The sequence below is a fragment of the Purpureocillium takamizusanense genome, chromosome 5, assembly GCF_022605165.1.
Source record: "Purpureocillium takamizusanense chromosome 5, complete sequence".
Classification (NCBI taxonomy): domain Eukaryota; kingdom Fungi; phylum Ascomycota; class Sordariomycetes; order Hypocreales; family Ophiocordycipitaceae; genus Purpureocillium; species Purpureocillium takamizusanense.
This window is the reverse complement of record NC_063072.1, coordinates 2,200,761-2,226,669: the sequence shown is the minus strand read 5'-3', so window position 1 is coordinate 2,226,669 and position 25,909 is coordinate 2,200,761. Positions and strand designations below refer to the sequence as shown.

The window sequence follows — 25,909 nt, the reverse complement described above, 5'->3', positions numbered from 1 at the left end:
AGTGCTTGTTCCGACTATCAAAGAGCGAAGACTTGGTCAGTGCCAGGGCCTATTTCGATGGCGATGTACGAATACGAAGTAATCGGTAGAGGAATTCGCGGTGACTTCAGCTGGCAGAGGATCAAAAGCCCACCGGTTTGACGAGCGGGTCAATGGTGAAAGTCTGCCAAGCAGCATGCGCCACCGGCAGTCCAGCCTCCTTCTGTATTTGCCTGTCAAGCGTTGCACTCGCTCCGATTGCTGAGATTCTACATATGCAAAAATTCGGACCGTCGCAACGGGGCGGGGAACCGGAACTTGCAGTCCGAGGTTGTCCCCACGCTGTGTGACCTCATACTGCTCGCCGGCTCGGTAGGCTTGTGCGGCGACGGTTCTCGGCAGCGGTGTGACGAGGCACAGCGTGCGTCGGAGCGCAGGTGAGGCGACAATAGTACTCGCGGTTCGCCGAAGCACATGCACATGCTAAGTATCCCAAGTATGCAACTCCTATTTCCTGCTGAAAATGCTGTCCCCGTGTGAGTACACAATTTTATCGCAACCCATAGACTCTCTATCCGGAGTCCACGTGGAGGGTACCTTGGATGGGATGCACAGTATAAGGTACAGGGTCGTCAGTCAAGCAGATGAAGATGCCCTCTACGTTCTCGTTGTTCGATTTATCAAAGGCGCCAATTTCGGGTAGTGACCCGGATCAGCGCGGCTTGCAGGTTGAACGACGACGCGACGTCCGATGGTCCTCGATCGGCGGCCGTTGAATCGCACGAAGCACGATGCAGATGCGAGTGGCGTCTCTTTGTGCGCCAACAGAGACGACTGCTAACGATGAGTGAGTAATGAACTCTCGCTCAAGCCTCAAGCTGCATTGGTCTATCGCACTGACCGCGATTCGCACAGGAAATGTCAGCTACGCCGAGTAGTGCAAGGGTATCCGCGCCGCCATGTCAAAGTATAAAAGGGTGGCACAATCTGTCGACGCCTTGGGTGACACAAATCTCCTGGGGCTTCTTTTGCCGATGCGAGTCGTTTTGGACTTTTGGCAGGTTACATCGACAGCTCTCTTGCCATCGATGCAAGCCATCCGCACGCGGCCCACGAGTCGCGGGAAGGGGCACACGCACGCGGTTTCCCGCGGCAAGGGGTTCCGGCTCCCGACGACCCGGATAAGCCAATGGATAAGCTTCCGAAGCGCCCCGATAAGATGCGCTTTCCCCTTGGACCCGCCATTGGGGCTTTATTTGCGGGTTATTTTAGCGTCTGGCCCCGCGGAGGCGGCGGCGGCGGCGGCGGCTCATGCAGCGCGTGCCCCAAGGAAGAACCCCTCCAAAATGCCAAAAATTTGTCGCCGCCAGAATGTTCGGGCCCCAACCCAACCATGGACTACGTTGCGTATTCTACCAGGTTCCAGGTCCCGCCCCTCGAGCCACCGTCTGTTTCCTCAGCTCAACGCACTCACGCTCAAAGCATCGTGACGGTCTGATCGTGGCCCTTCGACGCGCTTCGTCCCTCTCTCGGCCCTCACCCCGTCCAGCCCCTCCGCGACGACCAAGTACCGAGTCTCACTTCTACTTACGTCTTTCTCCGAGACAATCGACACCACCCGCCGTCTCGGCGTCGCTGTCAAACACCCCGCTCAGTCGAGTTGCAACTTTCGTACCACCAGCCAGCACCACTGCACGTCGGACTTGTCGCAAAGCGCTTTGCTTAGTTACGGAGCGCCTCGTCTCCCCGCCGTATCATCCGAAGCCGCCGACAGCATCATCCCGAGCGCTTCCGACCGAATCAAACAATGTGTGGCATTGTCGGGCTAATCCTTGCCGACACCGACTCGCCCGGCGTCGAGGCGGCCGTTGACTTGCACGAGAGCCTTTACTATCTCCAGCACCGAGGTCAGGATGCTTGCGGCATCACGACTTGTGGGTCTGGCGGCAGAATATACCAGTGCAAGGGCAACGGCATGGTAGCAAAGGCATGTTGCGCCCAAACTGTCTGGTGACATGTCGCTAACAGCACTAGGTCTTTGCGGATGGCAAGCGTTGTGCCGATTTGCCCGGATACATGGGCATCGCCCACCTCCGTTACCCTACCGCGGGAACGAGCTCGGTATGTTACCTCCACGAGTTGGGAGTACCGGCATCACTGAGTCACCTTCCAAGTTGGAACTGGAACTTTGACTGCTGTCTTCGCGATGCGTAACACAGACACTGACTGTCACAAAGAGCGCCGAGTCTCAGCCATTCTATGTCAACTCGCCTTACGGCATCTGGTACGTACCCGTCGTCAAATGGCATGGCTCTGGCAGCCGCTGACCGTGACAAGCTTCTCCCACAACGGCAATATCACAAACGCCCCGGAGCTGCGCCGTTACCTCGATCAAGAGGCCCACCGTCATGTGAATACCGATTCAGACAGTGAGCTGATGCTCAACGTCTTTGCCAACGCGCTCAACGACACTGGCAAGGCGCGAGTGAACGTCGACGACATCTTCAAGGCCTTGTCGCGTACATATGAGAAGTGCGAGGGCGCTTGGGCCATCACGGCTATGATTGCCGGCTTTGGTATCTTTGCATTCCGGGATTCATACGGCATCCGTCCGCTCATTATGGGCAGCCGACCCTCCACCACCGTCGAAGGTGGCACCGACTATATGCTGGCGTCTGAGAGCATCGCACTCCGACAGCTGGGCTTCAAGAATATGCGCGATATCCTCCCCGGTGAGGCCGTCTTCATTCAAAAAGGAGGCAAGCCACAATTTCATCAGGTTGCGGAGAGGCAGGCCTACTCGCCTGACATCTTCGAGTACGTTTACTTCGCAAGGCCGGACACAGTCATGGATGGCATCTCTATCCACCAGAGCCGACAGATTATGGGTGTCAAGTTGGCCCAGAAGCTCAAGGATACGCTGGGAGAGGACGGCATCAAGGAAATCGACGTGATCATCCCCGTCCCGGAGACAAGTAACACTGCCGCCGCCATCGTCTCAGAACAACTCGGCAAACCGTTTTCCAACGGATTTGTCAAGAACAGATACGTATATCGAACATTCATCCTGCCGGGGCAAAAGGCTCGCGAAAAGGGTGTGCGCAGGAAACTGAGCGCCATGGACTCCGAGTTCCAGGGCCGCGTGGTTTGTCTTGTAGACGACTCCATCGTCCGTGGCACGACCAGCCGGGAGATTGTCAGCATGGCGCGGGAAGCTGGAGCACGAAAAGTCATTTTCGCCAGCTGCGCCCCGCCTATCACGCATCCTCACATTGTAAGCCATCCCTGACATGCTTGGGCGTGTTACAGAAGCTAACTTGGAGTAGCATGGCATCGACTTGGCCAGCCCACAGGAGCTCATCGCACATGAGAAGACGAGGCACGACATTGCGAGACACATCAAGGCGGACGACGTCATCTATCAGGACCTGGAGGACCTGAAAGCTGCGTGCGCGGAAGCCTCACCGCAAAGTCAGATCAAGGACTTTGAGGTGGGTGTCTTCTGCGGCAAGTACAAGACGTTGGTTCCGGACGGCTACTTCGACCACCTGAACCAGATTCGGGGCAAGAAGTCCAAGACTGTCGTTGAGGCAGCGCATCAGCCGGCCATTGCTGGCAACAGCGGGCCGGTCGGATCGGCCGCCGACGGCTCGCCGACAGTTGTCAATGGGAACGGTGGCATGACGACCCCCGTCACTGTCAGAATGGAGCCCCGTAGCCCCGAGCACCGTGAAGACGTTGGGTGAGATGCACTGCCATGCTTGATGTTTTCGAATTGCCTGCTGACGTGTCACTTCATCAGGCTCCACAACCTGGCGATGGACCCTGAAACTCGATAGTAGGCAATGGACGGAAACGGGTTGGCAACGACCGAAAGGACGTAGTAGTACCAAGCGGGGGTGTCAGTCACAGATGTATGAGGGCGTGGTGTGTCACACGTTTGTTTGCACACCACAGGGGCGAGGCAGAGTACTGGATTGATGTTTTAGACCACGAACCAAGCATGTCAAGTCAAGTTATGAGTACAAGCCGCATCACCTAGTGTGAATGTAGTGGTGTGATTCTTACTTTTGTCGACGAGGAGCGTGCACACAGACCTGTCGTCTTACAAGTTACCACAACAGCCCAGACAGACGACGAACGACATCGGCCCGCTGGCGCGTTAGAGATGGAACGCACGCGCAACGTTAATGCCCATTTTGTGCTAGCGCGACCTTGCTCAGCGTGGTGGTGTCTGCTTACGGGCTGCTGGAGAAGGCGCAAGGTGCCAAAATGCCCTGGTCTTGCCTATTGGAGACACAATATGCGCCGGTACCTATGGATCGAGACCGCCATCATCTGCCGGTCTTCGTTGCGTAAGGTAAGGTTGTTTCGAGCCATGGGCCACGGCTGTCGCCACAACTGAAGTCCAGGACGTCGCCACGCGACAACACTGACGCCCGTCAAAGCATTCGATGTCATCTTCACAAAACCCAGCGAAAGAAGGACGAACAAGATACCGACGTCACGGTTGCTCTGGTGGCTCGCCAGAGGAATGATCGACACCTCTTGACGCTAGCCGTAACCTTGTGCCGTTTCCCCCGACTCTCTGCTAACTTGTGAAGCGTGTAGTACTGCACGATTTCAGCGCCAGCGACAGCCGGCCCGCTGTCCAGCAGGGCTGAAGACAGGCAGGTGCCTCGAAACAGGTGGACAGGTGCTTGGCCGCAGGCCCCGGCATGGGCTTGGCTGGGTGACTGAGGTTGTCACCAAGATGCACAGCGCGCCCGGCGCCTCTCTGCAACGGCACGGCGCGGGGAAGAAGCCATTAAAGAAGCCGTGGTATACGACTCCAGGACGCAAGCCCACGGCCGACGGCCATCAGACGGGCGATGGGAACTCTCCGACCGAACCCACCAAGCCGGCGAACCCCTTGCGCCCTGACCATCCCTCCGGGCGTGCTTCGACGTCGACGGTCAACCACAGGGCATACGTCAAGCCTCATCCCAAGGACCTCAGTGCTCACACCCTCCCTCGTCGGCGAGTGACAGCAACGGACCAGGCGCCCCCGCGGGCTGGCAGCAGAGGTGGCGCCTTGCGCGGCCCACTGGGCTGAGTCGCCGCAGCCCCCTCATAGCTACCGCGCGACAGGGCGTGATGGCATGGTAGCCGGGGTATTGATGGCCCGGTTCGCTGCCACTCTTACGCCTCTGGCATCAACTCCCAGACCGGGGGGTCTTTCGGCTGTCATCCGTCTCCCGTTTAGACTCGCTCGCAGGGTTAGATTGATTGGCTACACGTGACGGGCTATGGCCTCTTGCCGGGTCTGTGTCTGGTCTCAAGTTCTCAACCGTGAATGAGTCCATCGACTCTCCTCCGCCTCGCATCTGCGATCCCACCACTCCCGACCGGCGCGCACAGCGACTTCGCCAGCTCAATACTCTCACCGCTCGCCTACGCCGTGACATCGTCGCCATGGACATGCATCAGTTTTCGCCGGGTCTCTTGTCGTACCCAGAACCACCCGAATTTGACTATTCGTCATTCCTCCAGGGCGAGGATATTCCCTTTCACGATCCGTCGCACGGCGGCCACTCCGGCGGGCACTTGTCCGAGTCGTCGGGCAAGTTAACGCCGCCCAGCTCCGGCTCCGACAATAGAAGCACGGCGAGCGGTGCCACGGATATGGTCGCACGCCGGCAACCGGCGCAGAAGCAGAGGCTGGAGAGGCGGGGCCACACCAAGAGCCGCCGCGGCTGCTACAACTGCAAGAGGCGGCGCATCAAGGTATGCGCGATGCTCAACCCAGCGCTTGTTCTCCACGGGAGCGAGCGGCCCAGCTAAGCGTCTCACAGTGTCAAGAGACTCGTCCGGCCTGTGGACACTGCGTCAAGACGGGCCTCAAGTGCGAATACCCCTCCATGCCCCAGATCACACATCAGGTAGGACATATACGGCCGCCTCCCTCGTAAAAAGCCTGTGACTTGCATTGACACTGTGAAAATTAGCCTCACAATCAGATCCCACTCTTCAGCCTGCAGGACATGCGTTTCTTCCAACACTTCCTCACTCAGTGCTACCCACATCACCCGCTTAGGCAGGAGGAGATCTGGACGCACGAGATCCCCTGTATAGCCCACAATGTATGCGACTTCTTCCTTTGGACGACTCGAGACAATGTCGCTGACTGCAGGAAACCAGCACGAGTTCCTGATGCATGCAATTCTGGGCTTTGCGGCCTCGTCGCTCACGCCCACAGACAGCAGCCTAGTGACGGCAGCAATGAACCACCGAATCAAAGCCATCAAAGCCATCAAAAAGCGACTCAGCGAAGCGTCGAAGAGCGACACGACATACGAGGAGGCCAATGCGCTGGTCGCGACGTGCTTCGCCCTGACGTTCCAGTCGGTGAGCCTGGACGACGGGCTGGCCGAGTACATGACGTTCATCCGCGGCATTCTAATCGTGGGTATGCAAATGATGTTCAAGGGCATTAAACCATTGTTCACGACGCTGTTCAACGACAAACAAAACGAGTTGATGGCGCCACTGATGCAGGACATGCCGTTGATCGAGAGAGGCTGGGTGGACGGTGCGGTAGAAGCTATTTCGAACCTGCGGCCGCTTTGTGTCGATCCCATCGAGGTGGAATACTATGAGCAGTTGATTGGGATTGCGGAGAAGCTTTATACAAACTCTTTTGATGGTATGTACCCTGGATTGCCATGATGTCGCCGTCGTGGATACTGACGCGGACTCGTCGACGTAGCGTACAAGGCCAACTCGAGAGAATACGCTTGGTGGATGATGCTGCCGCACGGTTCGTTCCAGGAGCTCATCAATTTCAACCGGCAGACGATTGTGCTACTACACACGCACTGGATTGCGCTGGCGCAGATTATGGCGTTTATCACAGAGCGGGAGCACGACCTGCGGGAGAAGATGCCCCTGAAGCAGGAGGACGAAGCGGATCCGGGATTCGTGAGATGGCTCAAGTACCTCAACGCGCGCGTCGACTACGAGCACCAGCTATACAACCAGTGGCCGATGTGGGTAGACGAGCAGTTGGATCGGGACATGTCATTTTTTGGAAAGCGGGTATGAGGAGCGTGGGCCATTGATGGACGAGACTGGCGGCGTCGTGTGTATATGATACGGGCTCGTGGTCGTTTTTCGGGCGAATGGTCGTGGTCAGGCGTTGTTGGCAGAGGAATTCTTTGTGGGAGTGACACTTTTGGTCAGGCAGTCCCGATGGACGGGTAATGCTCAATATCAGGTGCCGCGATTGTGCATCTCATGTGACGCTGTCTGTCAAGCCGACGAATACGGCGGTGGACCTGGGCAGGCGTCCTGCAGGGGCCGTTTCACTCCGTCGTGCGTATCTGCAACAACAGCCCGACAAGGGGACATTTGCCCCTGCTGGGGACTTGGGTAAGGGAACGAAGGATGACGACGGTTTTCTCAGTCGCCTTGTGGCTGATATTACTACGACATGCATGCCGTGGCTCTCGTTCCTCTTGCGTCCGCCGTGCAGGTAGATTGAGATGAGCCCCCGCCCGCGAGAGGACTCAGAGGAGCGTACGTATGAAGGAGCAAGCACTACTACGTTTGATCTACAACAGCCAGAGCGGTTGACAAGAGAGGCAAGTCGCCATCCCCCCTCCCCCCCTCCCTCCTCCTTGGGAAACCCGCCGTCATCGTCGTAGGTCTGTGACACCGAGCATCGTGGATCATCGTGATGCTTGGCGGCAGCGGGTGTGCCTGGATGGGCAAGGGGACATGAGGTCAACGTACGCCGTAAAGTGCATACATACATTGTATGAAAGAAAGGTCAGTAGTATGTCACGGGATGCACGGGAACGTTCTAGAAGGTTTGTTCCATGTTAGGTTGGTTTTGCCTCGCGATGCACCTGGGCCGCAGCGGCCAGGTATGTACTAAACTTGCAATGTGGTAGGGCACCTAAGTTATTAGGCGTGCACTATACTGTAGTGTAGCAAGGACATGTGCGTGCCTGCAAGCCATGTCCGCGCCCGCTGGCTTGCCCTGCCGCCGCCCGTGGAGGTACGTACAGTCATCATGGGTGAGACTGCACCGACTGCCGGTGGCTATTGCATTTCTCTTCACTTCGCATCGGTCGTATTGATGGCGGCGGACCAATGAGGGCGACTGCCGGCTGGCCGGGGCGGTGGCGGTGTGGTACAGCAGGCAGGCAGGCAGGCAGCGATGGGCTGGCTGGCAAGGCTGGGCTGGGAAGCTTCCATGTTGGTGGGGTGGGTGAGGTGGGTTGAAAAGGGTAAACGAGGATTGCGAGGGCGCCGCCGTATTTCGCGTTGAGCGATTGTGGGTCCGGGGCGTAAAGGAAACGTGCTGTAGAGGTGGGGGCGCAGCCGGCATGGCGGGCACCCTTCTCAGCACGGGCGAGCTAATAATACAGGGGGAGAGTTTGAGGCTGCTGGTGGATTGACGATGGAGGGGTCGATTCGGGAATGCGATGCAGACGAGGACGGAGACAGGGGGCCCGACGTCAGAAGTTTTTGGGTATATAGATGGGACGGGCGCGACGTTGGGATTTCAGGAGATATCAGAGAGAGTCTTCTTGTAATACAAGAAACAACTTGAACAAACAGTTTGCTAGCATCAAGCAACACTGATCGTCATCGTATTATCTACCCGCACCTCGGGGTACTCGACAGCAACTGAGCCAGCCTCCTTGCTTGACTTACACGACATCCCTCGACCGCAACTCAACCTCGATACGACGGGATCCCGAAGCACATACTACATACCCCCCAAGGTCACCGCCGCGGCAATGACGAGCGTAGAGGTCCACCCTTCCCAGAGCAAGGGGGCGTCGCTCCTCCGCCGCCGGCGCTCCTCGCTCCCGCCCGAGTATCAGGACGCCACCGACGGCGAGTACGTTGAGCTGCGCGGCTACGCACCCTCGGCGACCACGTCGGTTGATTCCCTCCCCGCGTACGACTCCATCGCCGGCGACGACACACCGTCGTCGTCCGCCGCCGCAGCAGCAACACCAACAACGGTCCCCGGCGCCGCGGGCCTCGGCGCCGTTACCGCCGCCTTCCAGATCGAGACGCAGGGCCTGCCGCTCATCGCGCTGCCCTTCCCGACCAGGCCGGTGCCCATCCCCGTGTACAGCGTGCTGCCGGGGACGGGCGGCGCCGTCGGCCCGCTGGCGTACGAGTCGCTGCGGTCGACGCGCGGGTCGGGCAACTGCGTGCTGGTGCGCGCGGGCGACGAGCCCAGCGACGAGCGCATCCTGTGCAGCACCACGTACCGCTTCGGGCCCAACCGCCCCCCGCGCATCGAGCTGCTCGGCGACGTGGCCTGCGACGAGGTCTACGAGGTGCGCAACCGCGGCTGCAGCACGCGCGCCCAGGACGTCCGCACCCACCTCGGCACCTTCCAGTGGCGTTACGCGAGCCGCGCCGAGCGCAAGGCCGCCGGCGGAGTCAACAGCCTGCTCGTCTTGGACCTCGTCACTGTCGTGGCGCTCGCTGGCGGTAACAAGATCGAGGAGCGCCGCCGCCGCGTCGCGCAGCTGGTGCGCAACGAGGAGCTGCGCACTGAGGGCTCGCGCGGGAGCACCGCCGGAAACGGTGGCCGCCTGATCATGGACCTCCGCGGCTGGTCCGACATCAAGGGCGCCGCCCACCAGATGGAGGTTTTTGTCATTGCGAGCTGCATCACCATGCTTAAGAAGGAGGTCGACCGTCGGAGGATGCACCAGATGATTGTCATCATGGGTGCTGCCTCATGATTGTCGTCATGGGTGATGCGCCGGGCGGCTAGTCAAGCGTCGGGCGACGGACGCGGGCGTGGAGCGATTATGAATGAATGGACGCAGATACCTGTTTCTTTTTCTTTTTCTGATTTTACGTATTAGCAAGTTATCAATCTTGGGGGGGGTTCATAGACAGCATCTCTTTCGTCTCTCACCTTTCGAACAATACCAGATTGCTCACCAGTACCCATCGCATGGATAGCTGCAAGTGCAAGCCGTGAACCCGGTGCCCCTTAGGCCGCCGTCTTGTCGTGCCTGTCGAGCGCAAAGACGTCTGCGCTCCGGCGACCCGCAGCGTCGGGCTCTGCCAGCGCCGCCTTTTCCATGTCCTTCTTGCTGCATCTCGCCAGGTATCGTACGTGGCAGCCCCCTTTTTCGCCGATGAACGGGTCGTCCGTGCATGAGTCACCGAAGAGCTCCACGACGAGGGCCCAGGCCGACAGCCCCAGGGTGGTGGCGATGAGCTCGAGCGAGTCGAGCGAGTGCGCCAGCGGCAGCAGGAACAGGATGATGCAGACGGCGACGCGGTTTGCCAGCCTGTACCTCTTCGCCCAGCGGAGAGTCGCCGGGGCGCGGTGGTCGTGGCTCAGGGAGATGGCCGTCATGGACAGGAGCGCGATGGCGAGGCCCTGGCAGTAGAAGTAGCGAACGGCGTTGCCAAAGTGGCCCTCCGAGTGCCCCGAGTAGGGCTCCGCGAGCTCAGCGGGGTTGGCATTGGCCACATCTGAAGCCAGAACAAGCGTCGTCAAGGCCGAGGTGGCTACAATATAGCCCATGATGAAGGGGAGGTGGGCGACCTGCCACAGAATCGCTGTGAGAGCGTCAGTCCAAGCTCCTTATATGCATGTACGTTCTTCCACGGCTAGAATTTTGACATACCGGTGTTGGCGGACCGACGAATCGCGTGCAAATTGAGGTTCTTCCCGTCAACGTCAAAGTAGATCCAGTTGAAGATGAAGGCTTGAACAAGCCCCATCACGGCTTTTCCCAAAAACGCGTTGACACTGTAGCCGCCGCCGCTCTGGAACAAGATGCTGACCACCGAGTACCCCAGCACCAGGGAGACGAAGGCGTTCATGCGTTCCACTCTGTGCTCAATGTTCATGGCCGGGTAGAACTCGAAGACGCGGTTCAGCCGGGCTCCCAGCTTCGAGTCCGCTCCGGCGGAGCGCGCCCATCGGAACAACGAGTGGGAGACACCCGCGCCGAACAGGTCGAGGACAATGGCCGTCCAGATGAGGCCCAGGCGCGCGGGCATCTCCACGTGGATGCTGCCGATCCAGAGGGCGGCGGGGACGAGTATGTTGAAGACGTTGCAGATCATGACCCCCTTGACCATGGGGAGGGTGAAGGCGGTGAGCGCGAAATGAAGGGCCGCGAAGAGGCGCGCCGCGAGATAGTAGGCGACGAGCTGCATGTACGTATTCGTACTGGGGTCCTCGCTGAAGCTGTTGATCATGTTGGTCGTGAAACTGCTCGAGTCAGCTCCTGAATTCGCCGTCGAGGCATCGAAGGAAAGGGGGGCAAACGCACGCCAGCAGACAAGCAATCATGAAGAGGATTTCTAGCCTGGTAAAGACGTCGTCTGACTCGAACCAGCTCAACGTCAAGGTGATGTCTGTCCACACCTTCCACGACATGATGAACGTGACGGAGAAGCGGAGCAGCTCATACCCATTGGGCTCTTCCGTCATGTGCTCGCCGTTGGTGTGGATGATGCCGACTGCGACAACAAGTCAGAGGACGAACACACGCACACGCACGCAAGGAAGGTCCGGGCCTCTCATCTCACCGTAAAGGAGGTCGAAAAAGAGCTCAATGGCCATGACCTCGGTCTGTTCCGACGCACGCCATAGCAGCCCGCGATGAAACCACTGCTTAACGACGGGCTTTTTGAAGAGCTTAATGGTCTCGGCGGGACGCGCCTCGCCCTGCTCCGAGATGGAGGCGCCCGAGGAGCCCGCCCCGTCGTCGCGCTCGCTGTCGTAGGTGCGCAGCGCCGCGTCGAAGCCAAATTTGCCAAAGTTGCCGCCCAAGCCCGACTGCTGGTTCGACAGGCGCTCCAACTCCGCCGTCACCGAGTTGAGCTGGCCGTTTACGTCCTCCCACTCGTCAAAGGCAGAGCCGTGGCGGCTCCGCAACGCTTCCTTGCGCCGCTCGTGATGCTCTCGCGACTGGCGGAGGTAGTTGGCGTGCTCGGCGGACCCCTGGATCACCACCTCGGTCTGCAGCTCTTCGCTGTTGCCGTACTTGCGCCGCAGGGCGTCCATGTCCTCGGGCAGCGACACGATGACCTTCTTGCCGTCTGGGAGGGTGAACTCCTGAGGGCGGCCGCGCCGCCTGCCCGTCGGTGTCGTCGACATTGCAGGCTGCGAGTGAGTTTACAACTCGAAAGGGACGTCAAGCGGGAGAGGCACGCTCACGGCCGTGCCAATATGAGGAATCAGGGCCCAGGAAACCCCTCTCAGAAGAATGTGCAAGGCACCGAGCCGCACGATAGGGTGTGTGATACACGACAAATAATGAAAAAAAAAAAGACACTTCCGCTCCCTCTGCCCATCAATCGAATTTAAGCATTTGCTCCCGTAGCTGAAAGCCGCTCCGCTTGGGCCTTTGGCCAGAACTTCGAATCATGGCGTCGACTTAATCCCATCTTGGCACTGCCATCGTACAGCCCGCCAGGGTTCAGCTGGGCCGAGAGTCAGGACTGCAGAAGAGCTGGCGTCCATGGTGGACGTCTCCACCCTTGCATGTGCTTGGTGGGCGCGTCGACAAGTCACGTGCTATGCTGCCCAGATATGCTGCCCAGATCTGCTGCCTCAGGCCCCACCGGCTTGTCCTGGCCGCGATGAATTCTGGCGAGCGCTCCATCGGCAACACCACCACTCCCTTCCTCAACCCCAAACGCAACCTCTCCAATCCGCCAAAATGACTGCTGCGTGGAAAGCCGCCGGCTTGACGTACGTCAATTGACACCCCTTCCGAGCGCCGAACCCAATTTCCCCCCCCCCCAATGCGCCGCGACCCCCGACGAGCGAAAGACGGGGTGTGCACACGAAGCTAACCGGGCCTTGCCGAAACAGTTACAACCGCTACCTGGCCATCGCGGCCCGCGCTGTCCGCCGCAGCCTCAAGGAGGACAAGAGAATCGCCGCCGAGCGCCGTGGCGAGATGGAGCTGCGCTTCGCTAAGTGGCAGGTACGTCGCCGATGCGCGCCGAGCGAGACGAGACGACGGGTCGGGCGTGGGATCGCAGCTAACGCCTTAATTACCTCACGCAGGGTGGCAAGCAGGGCGAGGTCAAGGACCTTGCGAGCGCCAACACCGCCGCCATGGCCGAGAGCGCCTCATCCTAATCGAATCGACTCCTTGGAAGCGGAGGGGAGGGATTTCTGGCGGGTGGGTTGGTTGTGACGTGAGTCCCGAGGACGGCGCCGGATGCATTCGAAGCGATAGACAAGCACGGTGACGCTGGGTAGCTCGGTCCCGTGGCGCCTCTACCCTTGTAACATAACGATTGCTGCAATAGACAACAATCTACCAAGAGGAAAGTCGATTGATTGCGTTGTCTTGGCGACAATGACCTGCTGTGCTGTGGTTCAGGATGGGGTGGGTGGCGTGATATTCTAGCCTCCTTACTGCAACGTGATGCTCTGCTGCAGGACAGCAAACAATAAGTATTTGGGTGCGCTTTGCAGTTGAGGACCGAAAATAAATAAAAATAAACTCGGCGCCAGTAGAAAATTGCGCAGAACGCGAACGATGCAATCGACGTCGTTGACGCCGATGGCGGCGTTAACTCGTCTTGCCGCAGTCTTAGGCGAAAGCCCCTCTGTGACAGTCACCTCATTACAGCGCCCGCGCTTGGCCACTCACTCACCAACTCCAACCGCCAACCAAACACCTCGCCATCGTCCTCCCGTCTCGCCCGCCGCCACCCATGGGGGGATTATTATAGCAGCACGTCCATCGAAATGGCCGAATATGGTATAGGTGCAGCGGACGGTGAGTTTGCGGATCCCGCCGCCGCCGCCGCCGCCGCCAAAGTTCCCCCCTCGGTCTGACACGCCTGCAGAAATCGCGAGGCTCTCGCTGGGGCAGCAGGATGCTGCTGAACCGGAGCCGGCCCCGCCGCCCAACATCACGAGCCCCGGCATAGTCGCCGTCGACATAACGCACAAGTTTGCGCAGGCTGCCAAAAGTAAGTGGCAAGGAGATTTTCCTCGCCAGACGTCGATGCTGAACCGTGTCCCTTGCAGCACTGGCGCCCGGAGAGCTAGTCAAAGATGGCTTCTTTACGCTTTTCGAGTCGGTCTCTGCCCTCGAGGTTTGTTTTACCCCGATAGCTCCTGATAATGAACCTGCAAGGCTAACTGAGGACAGATTATGGATCCAAAGATGGACAGTGGTTGTGTCAAGCCTGGGGATGAGTTCGAGGAGCTGTTCGACGTATCACGTGCCCTGGACGCTCAGGAGGTTCTCGGTGTCATGGACCAGCTGCTTTGCCATGAGGTTGGCTCTCTCACTCTCTCACTACCTCTTGAAGCTTACATGATCGCTCGTCTCACACTTGGTTCAGATGTCCTGGCACTTGGGGTACCCTCTGGCGCAGACAATCCTCACCAGCGTTTACGTCGAGGCTCTTCTGATGCCCGTACCCTCATCGATAGAGCAGGCTTACTTTGTCCGACGTGGAAATCTTGATGCCAACCGACACCCGATGCTCTTGGTTCTACGGGCGTATTGTCTGGGCATGCTCAAAGTCTGCAGCTACGTCAACGAGCGCATCAAGTCGGAGCACTTTTACGAGGCATGACGCTCCTATTCTCGCTTGTCACTTAGCCGGTACTGACCACGGAAATCAGGAAGAAGATTTTGTCACAAACACGTACCATCGCACGTTGCTCACAAACATACCCACCAGTGACGTTCTGTTGACGCTCGCTGAAGCAAAGGCTGTTGTTGCCTCACAGCGTGGCTTAATTGATGAGGAGCTGGTTGACGCTCTCACGAGCCGCTTGGAGCTGCGGTGGCTATTTCTGGAGGCAGTAGAATGCCCTCAGTATGTCAAAGATGCAAATAAGGCCCGACGTCTCTGGGAAGAGGCACAAGCTGTATTACCAAGCATAAACGCGACACACGCCCTGTCCAAGCCGGTGGACGAGGCCTTCAGCGCAAAGCTTCAGCGCAAGCTCGCGAGCACGATGCCTCCACGACCGATAGTCGAGTTGGGATTCGACGCCGCCTTTGACCACTTGAGTCGTCTCTTCGCAGATGGCTTGGAAGTCATCAGTGTCCTCGACTACGTCGACTCGCAATGCCTTTTGGTAAGCCGGCTCGATACACGCAACTCACGTCACACTGGTATGCTGACATTGGGCAGACGTTCGTTCTTACCTTTCAAGCCAAAAAGCCCCAGCCTTTGGTCTATGTGAGAACACTATTGCAGACCTTTCTCTTCAACGCCATGGAGATTCTGGGGTCCATGAGCATTCGCCAACTTCTTGACGACGACTTTTCAATCATTTCCATGCCCGCAAGCCCGCTCCTGGACCGCGGCAATGACGAGATCGAGGTCGTGCAGGATCCGCGTTTCGCCATGTCGCAGCAAATGGAGTTCTTCAGACAACGAGCAGCGCAGCCGTTCCTAGACATACTCAGGACCGCTTGCCAGAATAGGAGCCGGGTGCGGCGAACGCTCTGCCACACGATCCGAGAATGGGAGAGTCTCCAGGTCGAGGCCGAGGAGATTGATCAAGTATTGCAGGTCAAGACAAAGGAGACGCCCCTGGTACATCGACCGTCCATGAGCGCCCCACCGGTCGAGTCGTATGCGCTCCCGTTGTCGTCCTGGACCTACCTTTACAAGCTGCGGCAAATGGAATGGATCGTGCAGCTGGGGTTCGAGCTCGAGGTTTATCAGCCGGATGAGCTGGGCGGGATGTACTGGTACCTCAACTACCTTTCCAAATCCCGCCTACAGCATTCGGAGCGCATCAAGGGGTTCATCGTTCACAAGACTGAGGAGGCCCGATCCCAGCCGGCCCCCATGGCTGACGCCAACGCCGACGAACAGCTGCAGAGATCCCTTGCTTACACGCGGCTGTCTCTGCTCGACGCCGCCGTGACCTGGGAGCTTGCCGACGCGCTGTGCTGCGTGTACGCCGTCTTGGGCCGCCTCGGCTTGGTCAAGCCGCCTCCCAGGCCATACAGCAACGACGAGCTGCGGTACGACTTGCGCATGAAGCCCTTTGTGGCCGTCGGATTCCCGGCACTGCCCAACTTTCACCAGTTCACCGCGGGCGTGGCGCAGTCGGAGTCTACGTTGCAGGAGCTGCTGGAGTACGCAGAGAGAGCTGTGGCGGGTGCTAAGCGCGGGTTCGAGGCGCTGAGCAAATTATCAGCCAAGGAGTCTTTCTCCGTCGGCTCCCACGACCGATGGGCTGCATCGGTCAAAGGTGCCCTACGATCGACTATCGCCACGGGTATCGCGGTCTCTAGCGTGCAAAAGGCGCTGTCGAAGCAGGCTGCCGAGGGTAGCCATCTGGGGATCAAGGCCGAGGTACCGACTCCAGACAAGGCGTATCACGAGTGGTGGATCGTGCCAAAGATTGTCCCAGTGGCGCCGTGAGACACGAGCGCCGTGGAGGCTTATTGCATAAATAGGTATAATCAAGTCCACATTGGTCTAAGACGACTACCGTAGGTAGATGCACATCCTGTAGTATCCAATCCCGAGCCCAATTTCTATTCCTCTCTCTGTGGTATCAACTTCCCCCTGGCACATGTCATCATACAGTTGCATCGTCTCTGGCGAGACTATGTTCCTAAATATCCACTGGCCGTGCCGCTAAGGGCTTGGGTGGTCTTGTCTGGTTTACAGGCTCCAGCTTGCAAGGTGCGTAGCGGTGCGCGCATGGGACCGTATTTAGGCTCTGCAAAAGGCTTACGCGCTCTTGCGGGAGCGGAGCCTGATGGTCTGCTCGTACAAGACGTCCTTGAAGGCGAAGAGGAAGGCTGCCGTCAGGACACTCTGCGTGACCTTGGGGCCGATGCCTGGGGAATCTCAGGTCAGTCAAACCGTGCGAGGAAGATGCGCAAGAATGCGCCGAAGCTTCGTTCGCTTACCCTTGTAGAGGCCGGCGTAGCCCTCCTCTCTAATGACGCGATGCAGGGTCTGCGACATGCCCTCCTTCTTCTTGCCGTGGGCGGCGACGTGCATCTGGCTCTTGACGGTGATGTACGGGTAGGTGACGCTGGTGGCGAAGAGCTTGCCGAGGGCGCCGAGGAAGAAGGCGATGGTGGGCGTCACCTTCCTCCTCTTCTCGACGTAGTTCTTCATCTGCTCGAAGAGAGTGTACTGGAGAATTGGGTTGATGACGAGCACCAGGGCGGGGATGACGCCGGAGAAGAGGGCCTGGGGCCCCTCGTTCTTGAGGAGCGCCATGAGGGTGCCGATCGTGGAGGGCGCCCTGGAGCGCTTGGCAGCCACGGCGCCACCGGCCTCGACGTCGCCGTCGGCATCCTGCTTGCGGGTGGTGACGCGGGTGTTGACGACCCAGATGGGGTTGGTGATGATGACGGTCGCGGAGCCGGCGATGGCGCCCGCGATCATGGACTCGATGGTGGTGAGCTTCTTGCTCGCGCGGGCGCGCTCAAAGGTGGCGCGGGTCCACTCGTACCAGTAGTAGTAGACGAAGTTGGTGACGCTGATGCCGAAGAGGGCCGAGTTGATGCCCGCGTACAGGCCGGGGACGCCCTCGCGGGCGATGATCTTCTGGACGGCCTCGACGAACTTGGTCTCTGCCTTTTTGGACTCGACCTGCGCGCGCGTGGACAGCGTGATGAGCGGGTACCTACAATGGTGATGGTGATGTCAGAGTCTCGGCGGCGCAAGAGGGAGCGCGGGACAAGATTCCCCGGGGGGGGGCCGAAAACGCACGTCAGGACCATGGAGAGGATGCCGCCGCCAGCACCGGCGAGGGCGTGGGCGACATTGTCGTTTTGCGGGATGGGGGCCTTGGCTGCCATGGCGATGACGCGCTGCAGATGTAGATGAAGAGGGTGGAGAGAGTGACGACGGGGGTGAGTCGCAGTGACAAGCGGGTGGTTTTATTACAAGGGAAGGGAAGGGAAGGGAAGGGTAATAAAAAGGAAGGGCCGTCAGGTCAACCCGCGTGCGCCCGAAGCAGAATTCGCGTCGAGATATTTAATGGAATAATTGAGGGCGAAGATCAAACGAAATTCCGTAGTGGTTTCGTTCCCTGGCACCTTGCTTGAGCCGAGGTCCCTTGTGGCTTTCGTTGGTGGTGGTCGTTGGTGGGATGGATGGATGGATGGATGCAGCTCCCAAGAAGCCGACTGATTAGGCGGGGCGGGGCGCCAGGCGGGATGTTGCGTCCCGCTTTTCGGGTCCTTGACAATGCGGGCGCCGGAAATGAAGTCATGCGCTCTTCCGACTGCTGTGTGTGTGTATGTGTGTACCTACATGTGCGGATGCACGGCAGTGGGACGGGATGAAGAGCGTCGGTCGGTCGGGATCGGGTGTGGGTGTGTCGATTGTCTTGTTCGCTCGCATGTGAACGAGGCGGCCGACCCTTCTATTTCTTCTAGGGGCAAAAGTCGCCTACCCGGTAGTGGAGCCTTTCATCCCGCTTGACTGGACCCCTTGACCCAGACAACGTCTGCACGCTAGCCCAATCGGGAAGCAAAGTAAACAGCAACACAACACCGCCTGGGCAAAAACTCCCCACGCACGCCGACTGGTTGGCCGCCCGCCGTGCGAAGACGTGAGAATGTCGCACGCGCTCTCTCCCGCCGCCACCACGCACCCTTGAGCTACTTCTCCCTTCTCGCCTGCCGACTGCTGCCGCTCACGTCACGGCCCACCGCCCGGCGACCACATTCCATGTCGGACGAAATCGATAACGCTTCTCCTCCTCCTCCGCCGCTGCCGCTGCCGCTGCCCACAACGACGACGACGACGACGACGACGATCCTCACGCGCCACCAATGCCCCGGCCGCGGTATTCCGGCTCCCAGCCCGAATCCTTCAACCTGCGCTGGCACAGCGTCGTCGACCCTGCCACGCCCAGCGCTGACATCATGTCGTCGCCGGATCCCCTCAACGATCACACCCTGCCCGGCGGCGACTTCTTCGCGCCCCCCTCCTCGGCGACGCGCCGCGTCACGCGCAGCCAGCGCTCCCAGCGCTTCGTCGCCCTGAGCAGCTCCCCGCGCAAGCAAATGTTCGAGTTGCAGGTCGGCGACAGGAGATCCCCCCAGCGCCTGCTCGTCACCGTCGAGACTGAGGGGGGCGCCGCCGCCGCCGCGGGCATTGACGAACCTGCCACCGTGGGCCCGCGGCGCAAGCTGTTCCAGTCTCCGACCCCCCGATCCGTGACGCGCCGCCGCAGAACGCCCGCTGTCACCACCACGACAGTACCCCTGCGCGACACCACCGAAGAGGCAGACGTCCTCGGCGACGCGCCCGCTACGCCCAGGCGACGGGGCCGCCCGCGCAAGTCCAACGGCACGCCCATGCCCAGCGCCGCCAAGAGGCGAGCTGGCACTCCTGCTAAGACCAGGACGCCGCGACGCCCCCGGACCGCGCAGACTGACGACGAAGATGCAGCTCCATCCGAGGCCGGAATTGCTCCCACACCAACATCTAGCAAACGGGGACGACCTCGAAAGAACCCTGCGCCCGAGCCCCCTAGCGAGACAGGCACAGAGACCACCCCCGGTGCGACAAGACAGAGCAAGCGAAGGCGGCATGCGCTCGCGCCCGAGGAGTTGATCGAGCTCGCCGATGCGGCTGCGGACCACAGCCAACCCCAGCTATTCACCCGAGTCGCGGCGCCAAGCGAAAACGAGATGGAGCTCGTGGGGGCGCCTTCGGAAGCCGCGAGCTACGCGCCACTGGCAGAACCGGCGTCGGACGACGATGCGCCGGAGCCGGATATGTGGATGGATGCACTCGACGATGATGCGACACCAAGAGCAGCGGCGCAAGAGCCGCGACAACCACTGGCACCGAAGTCGCCAACGCCGCGACGCGCCTCGATTTCGCCGCGGCACAAGCGAAGGCGGAGCGAAGTCGGGGCCAACAGCTCTCAGGCTGGCGACTATCTCGACCTTGTTCCCGCGCCAAGCGACGTATCCTCTGTCAACGAACCCGGAGGTGCCACCAACGACACCATTGCCCAGGGAGAGGACTTTAGCATGATTTTTATGGATTCAATCCCATCCCTACAGGGTTTCTTCAACAGCTCTATCCCCCCTAGAGCGCCCGCGGCCGAGGAGGAGGAACTCGGTGAGGAGACGAGCCTCATCATCAACAACACGCTCGAGACTCTACGGCAGAGCGTTGCGCAAAGGGAAACGCCTGATCAGGTCGCGGCGCCAGAGTCAGAAAAGGAGGCCGCCGCAATACAGTTGGACTCTCCACGCTCCGATCCCCCGCATGGGGGAATTGAGGTTCGCAGCAATAACCGGGAGGAACATTCGGCAATGGATCTGCCTCGGCAACAAAGAGATGCGGGACCAGACGCAGATGGGGATGAGCTGGCTTCAAGCGACCCTCCCTCTGCCCTCCCGCAACTTCGGAGCTTCGCGCGGCCTACCCCGGCCCCAAGATGGTCCAGCAGCCCGCGAAAAGGTCCCGCCTCTTCTCCGCTTCGGTACCGTGTGCTGAGAGCTACAACACAACAAGCGCAAGGCTCTCCGTCTCCTCGGAAGCTGGCGGCGTCTGGCACGCCCAAGTCGGGTCGCGCAAACGCGCGGTCCCCTCGTGTTGATGCGGAGGCGTCAAATTTGTATGACGACTCGTTCTCCGAGATTCCGCAGGACATCCTTGAGGCTGCTACGCCGGGGAGACACCTTGCCACGGCAGAGCAGGAAGCTGGCGACGAGACGGAAATTGACGAGTTGCAAGTCGGCGATGAACAGGGTCCAGCTGGTGAGACGAAGATTGACGAGCTGCAAGAGGGCCATGAGCAGGAGGATGTGGAGATGGTAGCGGAAGAACAGCAAGAAACGTTTCAAGAGGCAGGCGGAGAGCGGCTGCACCTGGACGAAGCAGGGTATCGTCAGGAAGAGGCCATGCTCAGTAGTCATGAGGCCGCCATCGAGCACGAGATGGGAACGGACGAACAACAAGACGATCATGACGACAACGTGGAGACTGTTGAGCATGAGCTCGAGCCCGACGTGGAAGTGGACGAGCAGGAACAAGACCAGGAGCAAGAATTGCCTGCCCCGTCCGTTGGCAGTTCCGCAGCACGGTCCGACGCCGGTCGCCTGCCGACGCCAGACGACACCCTTTCGCAGCCCGACGCCGAGGATCAAAGCGAGCCCGAGCAGTCGGTGCGAGGATCAACGGCGTCTTCAAAGCTTGCCTCGCCTGTGCAATCCCAAGCTGACGCGGAGGCGTCTGCTGGCTCAAGACTCAGCATGGCTGAGACTGAACCCGTCGACTACGCAGAGCCTCTGGAGGAAGAGGAGGAGGAGGAGGAGGAGGAGGAGGAGGAGGAGGAGGAAGAGCCAGAGCCAGAGCCAGAGCGATCCCCGGAGGCGGCAGTGGTCGCGTCGGAGCACTCGGTCGACGCGACTCCGGTTCAGCAGATCTCGTCTCCATTGCAAGAGCCGCAGTCGCTACAGCAAGAGACCTTGCAGGACAAGACGGTTCGGCCCGCTCTGTCTGCCATTGTCAGGGCTGGGCGGATGCTACAGAGCATCACCTCGGATCCGCCATCGCCCGAGGGCCGGGAGAAGCAGCTAGGCAGCCCGTTCAGGAGTTCCGGCAGCAAGGAGTCGTGGAACGGCTCGCGCGACAGCCAAAACAGCCAGCACAGGAGCAAGAGCCCGCAGCAGCAGCAGCAGCAGCAGCATCTTCTTCAGCCCATGGCTTTTGGCGAGCCCGTAGCTGCCTCGAGCAGCCCGGTCAGAGAGGCTGCCGTAGGACAAAGGCCCGAGGATGAGACTCTTGCTGATGAGGCCCGTGGTGGTCACATGGTATCACCTGCGAGAGGCCACGCCTCGCCGCAGAAGCAACAGCGGCCTCGCTCAAGAGAGTCGGCAGCCAGCTCCATCCGGATCTCCCCGGCAAGCGAGGCCATGAGCTGGATCGTGCGAGAAGGACCCATCAGCCCACGCCTGAGAGGAGACGTTCCGCTTCAGCACGCTTCGCACTCGTCCACCATCGGCGCGATTAAGAGTTCCGCGTCCCATGGACAGACCGACGAGACTGTGGACGAGCCCGACGAACTGAGCGCGGGCGTGCGAGACGACGAGACGGACATCTGGGAGCTGGAGGCCCAGCGCGAGTCGCCGGTCAAGACGACTCGGCAGCAGCCGTTTGGGAAGAGGACGACCACAGCGGCTAGCCTTCGTCGCCGCGGGATAGCAAGCCCTTGGAGGAACAAGCCCGCAGGGGTAGCAGCGAGTCTGTTGGCAAGAGACACTCCCGCCGTTCCTCAACCGCAGCAGGCCGCGCCGCAACCACAGCCCAGCGAGGCGGATGAATACTCGCTGCTGAGGACATCACGACAACAAAAGGAGGGCGCGACAGCTCCAGCAGCGCTCCCCGAGTCGGCATCAAAGGCCAGCCGCTTCGAGCTTTCGTCCTTCTTCTCCTCCCCCGCTGCCATCCCCGGCATGCTGGCACAAAAGTTCCTCCCAGCAAAGGCCACCATTGCTATCAAGGGCAACGACGCGTCTGCATCTGGATCGAAGCCCGGCCAGGCGACGTCGTCCCAGCCAACGGCGGCCATGCCGACGACTTCCATGTTCCCCCAGATACCGCAGAAGGACTTTCGTCCCAGCAGCAGTCCGCGAAGAGACTTGTTCTCTCCAGCCCGGTCTCAGCAGCAGTCCGTCGGGGCACCATCACCCGCACGACCACCGCCACCGCCACCAGTCGTCGCTGTACCTCCCGTCGAGGCCGACCCGTCGTCTCCCGCGACCCCAGAGAGAATCTCCGTGCCCATCACGGTGTCGCAAAAGCAAAACTTCACGCCCCGGCCCAGGCAGGCCAGCCAGACCTTCTTCCAGCCCTCGTCACAGCGCACCATCACCGAGACCCCGCCCAGGATGCAGCTGTCCCACGAAGACATTCACCGCTGGCAGCAGCAGACGTCCAACGCCAGCGAGGAGCAGTCGTCGCCCGGCCTCGGCCGCCTGCTCCGGCCCTTGCCTCCCAAGAACGCGTCGCCGACAAAGTCGAGCCTGCGGTCGCCCCTGAAGCCCCGCACCCCCGGACGAGTCGTCGAGTTTACGAGCAGCGTCCTCTCGCCGGCCGAGCAGGCCAGGGTGCGCCAGGAGCGTCGCATCTCCAGCTCGTTTCTCTCCGAGCAGCAGCCGGACTCGCAGCCGGTCGTCGCAGGTGCCGGCTCCGGCTCCGAGGCAGCCGGTCCCGAGGTCGACACAGAGGAGGACAAGGAGAACAGCACCTCCAACAGCAACAGCGACGACACGGAGGACCTCTTCATGACCGACGCCGTGGCCCAACAGCCACCAGCACCACCGCCAGCCCAGAAGCGGGCGCCATCCCGGGCGGCTCAAGCACAGCAGCAGCGGCGACAGCGACTACAGCAGCGGCAGCAGCAGGACGAAGAGGACGACCAAGGGCCCCTCTCGCTGTCCGTCTGGAGCCGCAGGCACTGGCTCCTCCTCGACGCGATCCTGCAGCTCCGGCGGCAGGGCCCGCTGCGCACGCCCTACCCGCGCCGCGCCGACCGCTACCTCGGCAAGACGGTCAAGAGCCAGGGCGAGGCGATGCGGCTCGAGCGCTGGCACCTCGACTGCGTCGACGCCTTCCGCGCGCAGGTCGGCGGCTGGGACGAGGGCGCCCTGGCCAAGCGCCTGTTTGCGCTCATCCTGGGCGAGGAGCAGAGGAAGAGGAAGGGGGCCGCCGCCGCCGCCGCCGCGACGACCACGGTCATGTTTCACTGACGACGTATTATGATGAATGATGAAATCGCGCACGCACAGACACATATGCAAAGGAAACGAGGATGCAAGGCAAGGCATCACAAGACGAAGCGAGGCGAGGCGTTTCGCCTGGTCTCAGCAATGTCTGGGGTGTATGATGATGCCTCGTCCTTTAAGGGGGGTTGGGAGATTGGGCTGCCAGCTTTTGTGTTTTTTTTTTTCGTTTTGGTTGTCGAGATACCACATCCGTATCGTTTTTTGTCTCTCAGCCTGGAATCCGTTGTATCTAGCTACTTGTTTGGAGATACCTTTTCTCGCAATTGAAGCGTCCTCCCTGGTTTATATTGAATCCTTGGAACAAGCCACCGATACCCATCACGTCACACGAGTATCCAGCACATTCACGCCACGTCAAGGCGCTCACGAAAGAGACAAGATGAGATACCAGCGCAGCTGTTTGCACGCCACGCCACGCAGCTCGTCGGGTGAGTCCTTGTTCAACGCCGCATATCTACCGGTGACATACATGATACAGTACAAAAGACACCCGCTTTCCCCCGCCACCGCCCTGGGACCCTCCAAGCTCCCCGCCGTCCGTCTACTCGAGCATGGATGCCTGGTTCGTGTACAGCACGTCCACGACGTTGCTCAACTTCTCAATGGTGGCCAGGGCCGCGTCGTACGACTCGTCGCGCTGCGCCTCGTCAAAGACGATGAGGCAGCCCGCGCCCTGGTCCAGGACGCCGATGATGACCTTGTCGAGTATCATTTGGGACAGCTTGCGCTCGACCTGCTGGGTGTCGAGGCCGACCATCTTGGCGATGTGGTCAATCTCAACACGGGAGAAGGGCTCAATGACCTTGATGAGGTTCTGCTCGAGCATGGCGTCGTAGAGGCGCCGCAGATGGTTGCGGATGAAGGCGTCGCTGCCCAACTCGTAGCGGTACGACGACAGGGCGCGCTCGTACTCCTCGAGAGAGCGGTTCGAGTGCGCGCGGGCGATGGCCTTCATGGCCTCAAGGTTCTTTCCCGCGTACTTGACAGCCTGCTTGGAGGCCATGAGCTGGTTAACGTCGTCGACGAGGTTGAGCATGATTTTGCACAGCAGCATGTACTGCAGGGCCGCCTGGGCCTTGGCGCTCTCGTCGAGGCTGTGATAGCCGTCCAGGGCCTCGATGAAGTAGGAGAATGCCGTGTTGAAGTCCTTGTCTTCAGCGTGGAGCATACCGCTCTGCATGTCGAGGTTGGCTTGCAGCATGGGCGGCGTGTAGACACTGGCGGCGCTCGTCCGGGCGGTGGTGAGGGCGGCGCGGGCCTTAGGGATGTTGCCGAGAGCGTGGTAGACCCTCGACTCGAGGAGCTGAACCTCGACGAGGCGAAGCTTGTCGTCGAGGCGCTTGAGCTCACGCAGGAGGCCGTTGATGAGGGTCAGGGCGTCGTAGTAGGATTGCTTGGTCATGTAGAGGGCAACGAGGCGGACCTCAAGGTCCTGGCGCTGGAAGGCGCGGCGCTCGGCCGTGGCCCATTCGATGCAGTCTTTTGTGACGTATACCTCGGTGTCGGTGCTGTTTGGTATGTCCTTGAAGAGGTCGAGCAATTGCCGGACTGAGGGAGCGCACAAGTCAGCCACTATATCCAAGCGAGGGCGTCAGGGTCCGCACGCACCCAACTTGGAAGACTTTGCCTTGGCAAAGGACGAGAAGACGGAGCGGCTCTCGCGCACCAGGTCTACCAATTGTTGCGTCTTCCTGTCCAGGTGTCAGCGGTCCGTCTCTGCGAGGCTCCCGCGGGTGGCACACGGCACGGAAGGGGAGACGCACTTCTCATCCCTGTAGAGCTCGCCCAAGCTTATCAAGGCCGTCTCGTATTCTCTGGTGGCGGCATCGGAAGTCGCCTGGGGCGCCTTGGAGGTGATATCTTTGTAGATAGCCTCTGCCTGCCGAGGATCCGTCTTGGCCAGCTTCTGGGCCTCCTGGATCCGGCTCGAGTCGCCGGCCGCCATCGTGAATGTGGATTCTTCGGGCGCAACGGGCAGGCGAGGGCGCGGCGGCGGCGGCGAAGAAGGAACTGACAAGGTGCGAGTGAGATGACACGCAGAATCAGTGGCGCGAGATCAGTTGCCGCTGCGTCGTCGGTGGCTGCAGAGGGCAGACTTTTTGGTGACGGTTGATGAGGCGGTGATGGTGATGATGGTGGTGATGTGCAAGTCGCAGCCA

The 25,909-nt window shown here is 60.2% G+C and overlaps 10 protein-coding genes across 14 annotated transcripts; 7 read left to right on the top strand and 3 right to left on the bottom strand.

Annotated features, from left to right (window-relative positions):
* Positions 1 to 1,363: 1,363 nt before the first annotated feature.
* ADE4 (Amidophosphoribosyltransferase) lies at positions 1,364 to 4,002 on the top strand. Of its 2 annotated transcripts, XM_047987624.1 has the most exons (6): positions 1,364 to 1,966; positions 2,014 to 2,100; positions 2,217 to 2,263; positions 2,317 to 3,253; positions 3,306 to 3,721; positions 3,782 to 4,002. In XM_047987624.1, the coding sequence occupies exons 1-6, from the start codon at positions 1,787 to 1,789 to the stop codon at positions 3,816 to 3,818; spliced, it is 1,704 nt and encodes a 567-aa protein (XP_047843610.1). In that variant the 5' UTR covers positions 1,364 to 1,786; the 3' UTR covers positions 3,819 to 4,002. The 2 variants fall into 2 exon arrangements, with proteins under 2 accessions (XP_047843610.1, XP_047843611.1); XM_047987625.1 differs by having other exon boundaries at positions 2,014 to 2,263.
* A 730-nt stretch (positions 4,003 to 4,732) lies between these two features.
* Positions 4,733 to 5,074, top strand: JDV02_006247 (uncharacterized protein; the record flags this gene model as incomplete). The annotated part of the gene is made up of 1 exon (XM_047987623.1): positions 4,733 to 5,074. The coding sequence occupies one exon, from the start codon at positions 4,733 to 4,735 to the stop codon at positions 5,072 to 5,074; it is 342 nt and encodes a 113-aa protein (XP_047843609.1).
* Positions 5,075 to 5,433: 359 nt separating this feature from the next.
* On the top strand, positions 5,434 to 7,062 carry JDV02_006246 (uncharacterized protein; the record flags this gene model as incomplete). Its single annotated transcript, XM_047987622.1, has 5 exons — positions 5,434 to 5,745; positions 5,814 to 5,900; positions 5,967 to 6,101; positions 6,160 to 6,664; positions 6,728 to 7,062. 5 exons carry the CDS (start codon positions 5,434 to 5,436, stop codon positions 7,060 to 7,062), a joined length of 1,374 nt encoding a protein of 457 aa, XP_047843608.1.
* Positions 7,063 to 8,563: 1,501 nt separating this feature from the next.
* On the top strand, positions 8,564 to 9,886 carry JDV02_006245 (uncharacterized protein). Its single transcript, XM_047987621.1, has one exon. It carries the CDS (start codon positions 8,769 to 8,771, stop codon positions 9,735 to 9,737), a length of 969 nt encoding a protein of 322 aa, XP_047843607.1. The 5' UTR covers positions 8,564 to 8,768; the 3' UTR covers positions 9,738 to 9,886.
* On the bottom strand, positions 8,613 to 12,775 carry JDV02_006244 (uncharacterized protein). The gene is made up of 5 exons (XM_047987620.1): positions 11,554 to 12,775; positions 11,295 to 11,484; positions 10,641 to 11,233; positions 9,917 to 10,572; positions 8,613 to 9,846 (listed from the first exon to the last, which is right to left on the bottom strand). The coding sequence occupies exons 1-4, from the start codon at positions 12,122 to 12,124 to the stop codon at positions 9,995 to 9,997; spliced, it is 1,932 nt and encodes a 643-aa protein (XP_047843606.1). The 5' UTR covers positions 12,125 to 12,775; the 3' UTR covers positions 8,613 to 9,846; positions 9,917 to 9,994.
* On the top strand, positions 12,609 to 13,494 carry JDV02_006243 (uncharacterized protein). Its single transcript, XM_047987619.1, has 3 exons — positions 12,609 to 12,721; positions 12,845 to 12,959; positions 13,043 to 13,494. The coding sequence occupies exons 1-3, from the start codon at positions 12,690 to 12,692 to the stop codon at positions 13,115 to 13,117; spliced, it is 222 nt and encodes a 73-aa protein (XP_047843605.1). The 5' UTR covers positions 12,609 to 12,689; the 3' UTR covers positions 13,118 to 13,494.
* Positions 13,488 to 16,454, top strand: MAK10 (N-alpha-acetyltransferase, non-catalitic subunit). Of its 4 annotated transcripts, XM_047987615.1 has the most exons (7): positions 13,488 to 13,766; positions 13,837 to 13,962; positions 14,021 to 14,088; positions 14,145 to 14,273; positions 14,341 to 14,571; positions 14,627 to 15,088; positions 15,145 to 16,454. In XM_047987615.1, exons 1-7 carry the CDS (start codon positions 13,736 to 13,738, stop codon positions 16,390 to 16,392), a joined length of 2,295 nt encoding a protein of 764 aa, XP_047843601.1. In that variant the 5' UTR covers positions 13,488 to 13,735; the 3' UTR covers positions 16,393 to 16,454. The 4 variants fall into 4 exon arrangements, with proteins under 4 accessions (XP_047843601.1, XP_047843602.1, XP_047843603.1 ...); XM_047987616.1 differs by having other exon boundaries at positions 13,488 to 13,962; XM_047987617.1 differs by having other exon boundaries at positions 13,488 to 13,962; positions 14,145 to 14,571.
* Positions 16,427 to 18,322, bottom strand: JDV02_006241 (uncharacterized protein). Its single transcript, XM_047987614.1, has 3 exons — positions 17,704 to 18,322; positions 16,890 to 17,617; positions 16,427 to 16,817 (listed from the first exon to the last, which is right to left on the bottom strand). The coding sequence occupies exons 1-3, from the start codon at positions 17,790 to 17,792 to the stop codon at positions 16,708 to 16,710; spliced, it is 927 nt and encodes a 308-aa protein (XP_047843600.1). The 5' UTR covers positions 17,793 to 18,322; the 3' UTR covers positions 16,427 to 16,707.
* A 262-nt stretch (positions 18,323 to 18,584) lies between these two features.
* JDV02_006240 (uncharacterized protein) lies at positions 18,585 to 23,758 on the top strand. The gene has a single exon (XM_047987613.1). It carries the CDS (start codon positions 18,774 to 18,776, stop codon positions 23,712 to 23,714), a length of 4,941 nt encoding a protein of 1,646 aa, XP_047843599.1. The 5' UTR covers positions 18,585 to 18,773; the 3' UTR covers positions 23,715 to 23,758.
* A 354-nt stretch (positions 23,759 to 24,112) lies between these two features.
* Positions 24,113 to 25,900, bottom strand: RPN6 (26S proteasome regulatory subunit rpn6). Its single transcript, XM_047987612.1, has 3 exons — positions 25,514 to 25,900; positions 25,359 to 25,441; positions 24,113 to 25,298 (listed from the first exon to the last, which is right to left on the bottom strand). The coding sequence occupies exons 1-3, from the start codon at positions 25,693 to 25,695 to the stop codon at positions 24,292 to 24,294; spliced, it is 1,272 nt and encodes a 423-aa protein (XP_047843598.1). The 5' UTR covers positions 25,696 to 25,900; the 3' UTR covers positions 24,113 to 24,291.
* Between the last annotated feature and the right edge of the window lie 9 nt (positions 25,901 to 25,909).